The 11,644-nt window shown below is 33.1% G+C and overlaps 1 protein-coding gene across 1 annotated transcript; it reads left to right on the forward strand.

Moving 5' to 3' along the window:
• The first annotated feature begins 2,936 nt into the window (after positions 1-2,936).
• LOC148624615 (uncharacterized) lies at positions 2,937-11,439 on the forward strand. Its single transcript, XM_088567361.1, has 3 exons — positions 2,937-3,164; positions 3,875-4,081; positions 10,232-11,439. The coding sequence occupies exons 1-3, from the start codon at positions 2,979-2,981 to the stop codon at positions 10,370-10,372; spliced, it is 534 nt and encodes a 177-aa protein (XP_088423487.1). The 5' UTR covers positions 2,937-2,978; the 3' UTR covers positions 10,373-11,439.
• Positions 11,440-11,644: the final 205 nt, after the last annotated feature.

Below are 11,644 nucleotides of genomic sequence, written 5' to 3' on the forward strand. Positions count from 1 at the left end.
GGGTTGTTTCAGTAAGCTTTTGAAATAGCAATAAAAATTAAAAAACACTTAAAGGTAGAACTAACAGTTACCTAGCAACAAAGCAAACCATAATGCCAAGTACACGAACACTAAACAAAAGGGCAAGCTACAAACTGAGACATGTACAAACGCACGTAAAAAGATACTAATCCAAATTCCATATGTCAAAGGTGATGAATCGTTCAAAGAGTAATCGAGGGAACCAAGGTTATAGCGGTAATCAAAAGAATACAATCCAGGGAAAAAGACCAGACATGGAAAACAGACATACATGAGCAACTCGGCGGGTGTTTCTAGAAAACCAGAGGACGCAAAGAACATAAAGTAACCAAAATAATACATACAAAGTAACAAAAACAAATGAGCAACTTGGACTCCACTAAAGATTGGGATCATGGATCAGGTGCACCGGTAGGGTAAGCGTCCTCTGCTTTTCTAGAAACACCCGCCGAGTTGCTCATAAAAAGTCAAGTCCGGGGTAGACAAACGAGGAAAGGAAAATTATGACCCGTTGAATAAATCAGTTTTCATGGTGCAGATGGATACACCATAACGATCCACGAGTTCATGATGCTGACCATTAACCTACTAGTATTACCCATGTAGGCAATGAACATAGATGACACAAAAACACACAGATATTTTCATAGAAACGCTAACTATACTAGTATGATGGAATCAACATTTCTGTCAATAGGTTATGAGACTGTCAATGTGATGGATACAATCAGAAGTAATTGGAGAAACTGAATTACATATATGCAAGTAGTGAAAACAAGACAGATGGCGAACCCGTTAAAATGTTGCTTGCTTAGACTAATTAGGCGATAATTTAATTCAGTGGGAAGCTAGTCCGAATTTCTCTGACGCCAAAAAAAGTCTCATTTTTTAGATTTCAAGACAAATACTTTAGACAAATACTTCATTTAACCATTTTTGTTAAAGAAGACAAGTAAATATTGATATCCCGGGTCATCAATATTCAGAAAAAAATGTCTTCCAAGACAAGACAATTCTAGTAAACAAATATTCTTGCACAAAATGCCTTTAGAAACGCACCCAGACCGTATACAGGAACGACATTATCAATTTCAAACTAGATCCTGTTTTTTTCTACCACTTGCAGTCCGCCTTTTTATTTTACAAAATTTTTGAAACCATACATCTTTCAAATTTGGTCTTATCCCCTTTCAAATCAAATGGCTGCTCCCTTATTTATATAGTTTGCGTTAAGCATTTTGTATAAACAAGAAATTTATTCCTGAAGATAAAGCTGCAAATAATATTGATGTAATTTTACGTAATTTTTCTATTGAAATTCTAAAAAAAAGAAATTACGAATTCAACTACATTCTAGATGACTATTTTTTCAGACAGTGAAATTGTGAACAAACACAAACTCGTCGTTGCCTCTTTACAACCTGAGCCTAGTAGCATGAAAGTGACTACTATGTACAGGCTTCCCAAACTTCATAAGGTACCTTATATTTCTCTTGAAGTCATTGCTCAAAAACCAGATTGTCTATTTTACTTACAAGTGCGCTCTATATCATAAAAAATCTAATTATATTTTTTGTAACAAAGCTTATGAAAATTGTCATTATAGTGGAATTAACTATTTTTGGAGTGTTAATAACTCGCTTGAAGTGCTTGATAAATTAAATGCCTATGTGGGATTTTTCAAATCTGTTCAAAATTTTGATTTTTCTAGTGTATACACTACACTTCCACATAATCTCATCAAACGAAAATTTGCATATCTTGTCAAATGTTTCTTTGATAAATCGGGATGTGAATATATCTGTTCGAATTCTTCTAGGTCATTTTTTATTGAACTTCTTTTGATATAGCACTCGAATTCCTGTTAGACAACATTTTCGTTCGCTTTGGCGATACCGATTATCGTCAAGTTATTGGAATGCCCATGGGAATCAATTGTGCACACTTATTGCAGACCTCTTTTAGTATTGTTACGAATCACTGTTCATGGCTAGAATTAATAAAGGCTCTTCCAAACAAATATTGATAATAAAGAATGTCCGTTTCTTGATTATATTATTCATATCAATAGTAAACTTTATACCAAAATTTCCCATGAAAGTTAGGACTTTTTTAAATTCCCTATTTCTAACTATCCGTATTTAGATGGTGACGTCCCTTTGTCACCATCATGTAGTTTTTACATATCACAATTGGTTCGATTTACTCGTTTTTGAAATAATGTTTCGGATTTTAATGAAAGAAATCTTAATATAACCAGGAAATTACTACATAAAAGTTCTCGATATCACAAGCTCATAAAAATATTCACAAAATTTTTCAACCGATACAAGAAACTCTTTCTTAAATACAGACGAACTTGTAAACTATTAAGTAACAGTCTATATAAAAATCAGACAGGAGGTGATTCATGCATGTCAAAACCCACCAAATTCAGTAATATTTCTTGTTCAGAAACAGTTACTGATCACATCACCAGTCTTCGTTTTTCATTTGGTTGTAGCGCATTTGAGATAAAAATTGTATAGATTGTACATGAAATTGACAATTTGCAAGAGTTATAGTTCTTGATTTGGTTGATTTTAGCGGGAGATAAAGGTATGTTTTTCTCAAAAGAGCAGATCTGAATAAGGAAATGATTATTGTAATGCAAAAATATAGCATACGTAGACTGAAAAACCATCGTTTGTTTGGTGGATTTTTCTACACCATGAATCACTTTACCATTGGCAATGTCTGAACTTTATATGGACTGGTACTTTATCCGTGCGGGTATCTCTAACAATATTTGCTATGGTATGGTACGGAAAGCTCAATTACATTAAAAATTCATTTTCTAATATTACAAAATATTGATTTTTGTCTACTTTGGCTTGCCATATACCTGTGTTAATTTGCAATAATTGCGTACACTGCACTCCATAGTTTGTTATTTATAAATAGTCTTGTACATTCTGATGGCCCATGATCATTGCTGTTCAGGAAAAGTTTCTGTTCCTTCTGTTTGTCAGACTCTTGACGAATTAGAGTTTGAGCGGGGTATATGGTCAGCGGCATTAAACAATGAGGTTGACAAAATGAAAGACCATATAGCGAAGGGAGTTAATCCAAACTTGACAGATAGTTCCGGATACTCGCCACTGGTAAGTGAGGAATGTATATTTAAACAAGGATTTATAAACAGCTATATATGTAAATTCTTGATTTAAATAATTTCAATTGATCTCGTACGTTTCGTTCAATCATGTTATGTCTATGATTTCATTTGATCACACTTAATTCTGATGATTTAATAATAATACTGTTTATTTTTATGGAGCGCCGCGTAACATTAAAAATTTAAAGAATAAATAAATGGATAAAACTCTGTTTTAACAGAATTTATGGATTTGACTATCAGACCATTTCCCCACAAAACAAATTGTGTCAGGTTTTTAAGGTCCTATTTCCTAAATATCGTGTAGGAACGACATATTATTTGGAAGGAAGATAGTTTTTTTTAGAGAATGACATAGTTATCTTGAGGAAACGATGTAACTATCTTGTGGGAACGACCTATAGTACATTTTTTCACATGGCCTTATTCTGCTACCGTGGTGAAGTATGGGTTCAGTAGATTTATTGAATTATTGTAGAATGTTCTAAAAAAGAGGGTCACTGCATGGTCAAAAGAAGCTGCACTCGTATAGTAGAGTCTCTTCTCTAAAGCTATTCGAGAGAAACTGAAAATGATATTGAGCCCATATTACTTTAAGATATACAGATTTATTGAAAGAATCCTTTGAATCACTAGACATCCAAATATCAACCTTCGTCAAACTACAAAGGCTTCTTTTTCGTTATTTTTTTCTAGCATTATGCTAGCAGGAATGGTTGTCTACAAGTTTGTAAAGTTCTTCTGGACAACGGGGCAGATGTTAATATGCCTACAAAATCAGGATCATCAACATCTTTACATAGGTCGGCTATGAGAGGGCACTTGAATATAGTTCTCTTGTTGCTTCGTCGAGGTGCCGATGTGAATTTACGCGATGCTGATGGGAAAACAGCACTCCATAAGGTACAGTTTCAACTAAATTGGTATCGATATTTTCATGTGAAATGATATGACTGTCTCATGCATGGTCTATTTCTTTTCATTTTTCTGAAGAAAAAAAAAAGGAAATTGAATCGGGAGTTTCCGATTAATGATGATTCAATTTTCTTTCTAAGAAGCAAGCAGGTGTTTTCAAAGTGATTCTATTGTTTCGGCTAGTCTTCAGTCCCTCATTTTGCACTAGTCTATTGCCGACGTCACTCTGCTTGTAACACAGGCTTGGAAAGGTTCTTGTAATTCAGTTCTCTCGTTGTATTTTTTATGCATGTGAAAAATAAATAACTGAAAATCAGATGAAATATGAAAAGATATCTTTTTAGTGGATTCTGTTATAACTCTTTTTATGAAAACTTTTTACTTCACTTGGCCAAAGACCAAGTGAGTTTTTGCCACCAGTTGGTGCCCGTCAACGTCGTTAACAATTTTTCAAAACTCTTTCCCTGTGAAACTACTTGACCAATTGGAACCTAACTTGGTATGAATATTTCTTGGGGTATCCTGCATAGAACTAATGTGGCTATTTTTTTATCTGTCGAAAAACATGCATTGCCGCCGTTACTGAAATAGAAATTAGGGGTCAGACAGTAGTTTTTCCCATTTATCTTCAAAACGGTAAAGGTTAGCCAAATTCTGACATAGATTAAAGTGTTTTGCATGATGTGATTTTTATGTTTTTAATTTTTCATTTTAATCTGTGAAGCCATATTGGAGTTATTGCCCTTTTTTTGACGTTTTTTGCTATTTTAAATCTTATTTCTTTTAATACTCTTCTCCTCTGACACTACTTGGCCTATTGGAACTAAACTTATCATGAATGTTACTTGGGGTATCTTGCATAGAGCTGATATGTGGATTTTTGACCCGTGGAAAAACTTGGCTGCTATTACTAAAAATAAAACATAGGGATGAGACGGTTGTTTTTCACATATTGTATTTCCAAAACAGTTAGGTTTAGCTAAATTCTTTCAGTTGCTAAAATTATCCTTATTTTAAGGCCTACAAAAGTTTCTGTGGAATAAAAGTTGTCTGACGCTTCCTTATAAGAGTTATTGATGAAAAACGAGGGTTTTTTTGACAGTTTTCAGCTAATATCTTGAAACGTATTGTAACGGGAGTCTTCTGTATGTGTAAGTTTCTCAGTGATAATGGGCAGTTAACACTTTAAAATATGACTAAGAAAATAGCAATACCAATCTAACATATAAGTAGTGTGTTATTCTTTTATTAATAAATGATGGAAAATGATCGGACATTCACTAATGTATTCGCTTGTCTAGATTCTACGTGTCTATATCAACTACTTATATTCAGACTAAATAACCTTATTAAGACACCCTGTGGTACGTTCGTGCATTGGGCTCTGTAACTATAACACTGTCTAAATGAAAACTCCATTAAAAACACATAGTTCATTTGACCAAGTACACAACCTTTGCTACAAAACAATGGTGCTTATCGTTGATAAATGCATAACGCTTAACAACTTCAATATTAACCGGTATGACAATGCAACTGGAAGTGACTGAATAATACCCTTAACATTTGTTTACCGCGCCATATTTGTAGCTCGACAGAAAACCAGAAATACAAATAATTTCATAATATATTAGCGTCTAACGAAGTCGAAAGGTCCGAATAAATCTAAACCAAAGCATTATCTCGGAATTTTACATTCCTATGAGAAAACAGCATAACCATAAATTAGTTAGAAGTAAAGAAGGCACATAACAGTCATAAAGCGTAGAGACGGTACGCTACACACCTGAATGGCTATCTATAGAATAAACCGCGCCGATGAACTCGCCTAAATACTAAATGCCTACTGAATTGACCAATCATTGCGACGATTGTTACTCATGTGTTATTAACTCAATCTCGTTTTCAAACACATTAAGCATATGTAAAATACAAAGACTCAACAATTAACGGTAAAACACCGAGCACAGCTCACTACTATTTATATCCATAACGAAATCATATGATAATCACGTGATAAAATTAAAACTGTGTACATGTAAACTGATTTACGTCACTTCCATTACAGCATAATAGATAGAAAGAAAATTTCAATTGCTGAAATGATCCTAATGAAAAATCCTACCAGAGTCTTTTTGACTCAAAATTTTTTTATATCTCTTTGTTAAATTTATTGCCCTTGAAAGACGAAATTTAACCGGGTGAGCGATTCAGGCCCCTGGGAGCCTCTTGTTTTTAATCACATCAAATTTGTTTTAGTATATTGTTCATCACATTGGCATGTGTTAACTATGTCAATAAATCTACTAACTTCTGACATAGTGTGAATGTGTCACTTTATTATTTCAACAGTAACAAGAAAAAGAAAATTACGTCAACGTTGAAACTGTTAACTGAAAGTTTCAGTATTTTGGGTTGTGAGTACTTCTTGTATACATAAAATTTATTTTTAGATATTGATCTTCCTAAGTATTTTGGTTCTAAATAGGGTCCCGCCACTAAACGTGATCATGTTTGTTAATGAACAAATAAAACTAAAAAAAAGTATAATTGGGAAGATGTGATAACATGCACCTTTTGTCCTTCGAATTGATTTTATAAATCCCACTCAGTTATCATATATAATAAGATACGGATCTTTCATGAAAAAGTCCATGTTTTGTTGTGTGGAACCCCCAAATTGATTTGAATCAAAATCTTAAATAGAAAGTGCACAATGTGATTATGTAATACAGATTCTATTCAAGTTCCATTGAATTTCTTTGAGTGGTGTAGGAGGAGTAACGGGTAAGAGATTACCCCAAGTACCCATATTCAAAAATGACAAAGTCCATGTTTTGCTATGTGAAACATTCAAATTGATTTGGATCAAAATCTAAAATAAGATGTGCACAATGGGAATATGTTATAAAGTTTGTGTGAAAGTTTCATTAAATTCCATTTAGTTTTGCAGGAGGGGTAACGGGTAAAAGATGGGTGCCATCTACGTAATAGAAAGAAGGTAGTACGGATGGAATGAAGGAATGACGAAAACTCCTTTCACTATATACCACCAACTTCTCTAGTGGGGATTTAATAAGTGTTGACATATGGGAGTCAATGAGAAACGTTGATTTAGCGACCATCACACCGCAGTTGTGACCGTTGTGTCAGTTACGACCATCATTAAAAAAAATACCAGTTTACGTTACGACCATCGACTTCTTTTAGTTATAATCATCATATCCATTTTATTGAGTAACTGTTTTACAAAAATATTGACGATGTTATATGCAATAAAATATACTTTAGTATCAACCTTGTAGCTGTAAGTTATGTTACAATAAAACGGGTTGATAAATGTGGAAATCTAACTCACGAAAATCTTAAATAAACAATTAAACTCACGATTTATCTCCCATTTTTGGCTAACCGTAACTTGTTTTATTAAAATGTACGACCAGCTGCTTACCACCAGTGGTACTATGTTTACTGGTCGACCAACTGTACATAGTAATAACGGCGATGTAAATTCTTAGCAAGAATGCATTACTGTATTTATACTGAAAAATAATGAGGAAATGTAGCGTTGGAACGAAACTGTAAACTACAGTACTGAAAACTTACTGAAAAACAACTGTGAATGACAGTGCTGTACATAACGTCACTGTAACAAAATCTAACCTTAGTAAATTGTTATAGTGTAGGTTCTCTTTGTTTCTTGAGTTCCGCTATAACTTGATTCTCCAACATCAACACGTCTAGTTGGGTACTGCTTAATTAATATATTTGAATTTCATGCATTGTTCACCTTTATATATTTGAAAAACATTTATGTTATTTTGAAAAATTAAGAAATATAGAAGAATGGAAGCATAAATACGTTGTTTTCCAATTGTAGGATCTTCAATGCATTTCACACGAGATCTTTACAAATGACTCATTTAATTTGTACTTACTGGATTGCTGTCGTTCAACTTTGTTATATTGTAGTAATATGAACTTGTTTGATAACAAAAGTACTAACCCATGTTGGTTGTTTGACGGGGCTTCATTGTAGTAATTTTTTTAATGACATCTTGTAATGTTGCATTATGTTTGTGAGAACTCGATTAAGATTGCTTTCATTGATACTTTGGTTTCACTTTCATACAAGAATGTAACTGCTTTCATATAACACTTGCATACGTATTAGTGTTTAAACTTAACCTATAATTATGTCTCCACAATGTATGGTAATGGTGTTTGAGCTGGGCTTGGCTAGACATTGTAAAGAATAGAATGTTCTTCCGTTTTCGTTATTTTTCTATAACAGACAGCCTATGACAAACAGGTGTACGCGACCGTGTTTGTCACGGGTCAAATAACCAATCGCAAAACGCTAAGTAAAAGTAGTCAAGTAAAGTACAGAGAGTCAATGAATATATTAATCCATTTTTTCGTACACAGGTCCACATCTTTGTATGACAATGTATGTTGATATATTCAAATTGTACAAAAAATTTTGAAATAATTACTATACAACGCAAGGGTGATTACTGTTAATTGCACGTGGTTAATCGTGTGAAAAATTCTTCGTCCTTTTACTTCTTCCACTGTTCTTCATTCGTCAAAAGACGGAATTTCTCACACTCGTGAGAGAATTCTCATATCTTCAATATAGATTCGTGTAAGAACCTATTAATCTTATTATATTTAATTAAACGGAAAAAAAGTGTTACATACATTAAACCTAACTTTTTGTGAGACTGGGATCGGAAAAAACTTAATCTATCCAAATCTATGAAAGGTTCTAATAATGATCCTTATCATATTTAAATTAAAATTTGATACTGTGAGAGTCGAAATGTGTTCCTTGGTTAAAATCGACGTTAATTAGGGCAGGCTTCCATGGATTTACCATAACAATCGAAAATTTTCAATAATGTAAAGGTGAAGAATGCATAAAATTGAAATTATAATCAGCTTGTTTTTATGTTGGAGAATCAAGACACTCGTAGCTATAACAGTTCTCGAGAAACACAGAAACAATCATGTAGGAAATCTGCAGATGACTTAAGTCAGATAAATGAGTTTTTACTTAAATTGTGTGGTTGCTTCCGATTATTCAAATAAAAATACTAAACATTCAAAAATAATTTTTTTAAAAAATGTAGTTACTTGTTTCGATAAAAAAATCTGGAGGAGTGCTCTAATATGTCAAACTGTGAAAAAAATCCCCTTAATTCTTCATCTCCAAAAAGTGTTTTTGATATCGAAATAGATATACTGAAAGTAATCCCTTTTTTCAAAAATCATTTTCTTCTTTACAAAAATGGAAACAAATAATTTTACAAGCACCTTACCGTGGAAACCAGTAAACCTCTTCTGCACCTTTCTTTGTGTTATGGGTATTCATTTGGCGTGAAATGGTGTAACGATGCCACACGGTACATACTTTTTCAAACAACAACTGAATGTAGACCAAAGAATTTACGAGTTGTTATACAAATGTTTAGTAATCATTTTCCCTATTGACACTTTACTCGAAATTCCATAATTAGATGAATTATGACCAAGAGCGTTCAAGTTTACATGTAACAAGTATATTTAGTAGAGTACGGTTCACAATAGTACCAGCGGGGGCACTAGGTTCAATTCACGGTTCACAATAGTACCAGCCGGGGGTACTAGGTTCTATTCTCGGTTGGTACTATTGTGATTTTGTGTCAAGTGCGCCGTGTGCTACTGTCACAAGTTCGATCTATGCGCTTTTTGTGCCATTTTACAGACACTTTGAATGTTATTTCTTGTCAGTGATTGACTCATTCATTTAAACATCTGAATTTTATTCGGATATGATAAAAGAAATGAAAATGTACAATTCTTGTTATGCATTTCTTTTCTGTTTTGTTGTGTTCGTTCATGTGATCGTCCCTCAGATTGTCGTGTTTTATGTAGACATTCCAAATGTGAATCCAGGACCAGGTCTCCCCTTATGCTCGAAAAGATTACTTGACTATACATTACATTGTACATTGACAATTGAAAATCAATAGAGTGCCCCCTTTCTGTATCCGCTACTGTATTCCTTACTATTATCTCACTAACAACTAGCATTTTTTATTGGAAAAAATATTGAAATGAATGTTTATTTTTTTCTCTCTTCTCTCATTTCAGGCTGTTGAAAACTGTCAACCTGATGTGTGTAAAGTTCTTATTGAAGCCTCTCCAGACAGTGTTGCTTATACAGACAATAAAAACAAAAAGCCAATAGATTATGCCACTGACAATTTAAAAAAGTTAAGTTTATTCAACTAACGACAAACAAAGCCATGCATTAAGTTTCGCATATCTATGAAATGGAATATTAAACACATGCTTCACTATTTTTGCAAACAGTCATTTTTGTTAGGTCAACAACACAGTTACAGGTCACACTGTATATGGTATGTATATGTTAATAGATTTCAATACTAAAATTCAACGATCTCAGTTTTAAGGTATTTCTCAGTCCATATATACCAATGACATTTAAGAAGTATCCCACTATCTAGCATATTCTAGAGAGGAATTCCAGTTTGGATCTACATTTTTTCGTCGTTATTGACAAAACAAAAATCTGATTTATTTTAAAACTGTCAACTCAACCGATCATTCTGATATCATTTAAAGCTATCGCGGAACATGCAATTGTATAATAAATACTTAGTAAGTTTGAAACTGAACAGACGAGTCACTAACAGAAAAGTCAATGTTATGCAAAACGTTTGCCGGCTTTTGGTCTACTTCAATTGCCATTATTGAAGAAAATAAATAAGATATGAGAGTTAGTTTTTTATGATCAAATGGATAATTTGAATTGTGATTGAAAACAAAAACGGATTTGTTAAAATCATCAGGATGACCATTTACTGTATCCTGATGGTGAGAGAAGAGAGAAAAATTCATTAATAAAATACTATGGACTCAAAAGTTTTGGCGCATTTATGAAGAGTAAATACGCGGTTATTATACCCACCCTTCAAAATCATAAAAGACAAAACAAGGCCGGTGAAAAAAAACACATATCACATTGTAAAGAGTTCAAGGGTGATCAATGTTAGTTGGTGACAGTAAAAATAACTGATGCCTTCCATTAGCTTATGTTTGAAACTACATGTTAATAGTTGAATCACAAATGGAAAGAGTTCGGGTCCGATAAGGTTACTAAATTATTAATAACAAAACTTCTTGACAATACAAAAAAAAAACATTTTGCATAAGATATATATATATATATATATATTGAACATTTTGGATAGTTCATATTTTTAACGAAAACGTTTTTTTTATGGAAATTCACAGAATCAATGGATTACAGAGATATCTTTTCATACGCAAGACAATAAGAGAGTAGCGACTAAAAAAACACGTATCACAATGTGGAGCTCGAACTACAAATGGCAAATGAAGCCATTCACATTCATCCATATCCTAAGGTCTAAGTTAGTTTGGCCATCCCTTTGCTTCCGTCGTCCTAAAACTTAAGATATTTTGCACAACAGGCACGACCAACATTACTTTATATAAGATAGGCGAAAAGTTGTAGGG

This window comes from Perna viridis, chromosome 2 (assembly GCF_037379345.1).
Source record: "Perna viridis isolate PV_CMFRI_1.1 ecotype Kerala chromosome 2, ASM3737934v1, whole genome shotgun sequence".
In the NCBI taxonomy this organism is placed as follows: Eukaryota; Metazoa; Mollusca; class Bivalvia; order Mytilida; family Mytilidae; genus Perna; species Perna viridis.

Excerpts from the sequence above, each read along its gene's own strand:
- LOC148624615 (XM_088567361.1), top strand. The coding sequence starts at position 2,979 with ATGGCCCATGATCATTGCTGTTCAGGAAAAGTTTCTGTTCCTTCTGTT. Across the intron at positions 3,165-3,874 it reads GTTCCGGATACTCGCCACTG|CATTATGCTAGCAGGAATGG; the intron begins GTAAGTGAGGAA and ends ATTTTTTTCTAG. Across the intron at positions 4,082-10,231 it reads GGAAAACAGCACTCCATAAG|GCTGTTGAAAACTGTCAACC; the intron begins GTACAGTTTCAA and ends CTCTCATTTCAG.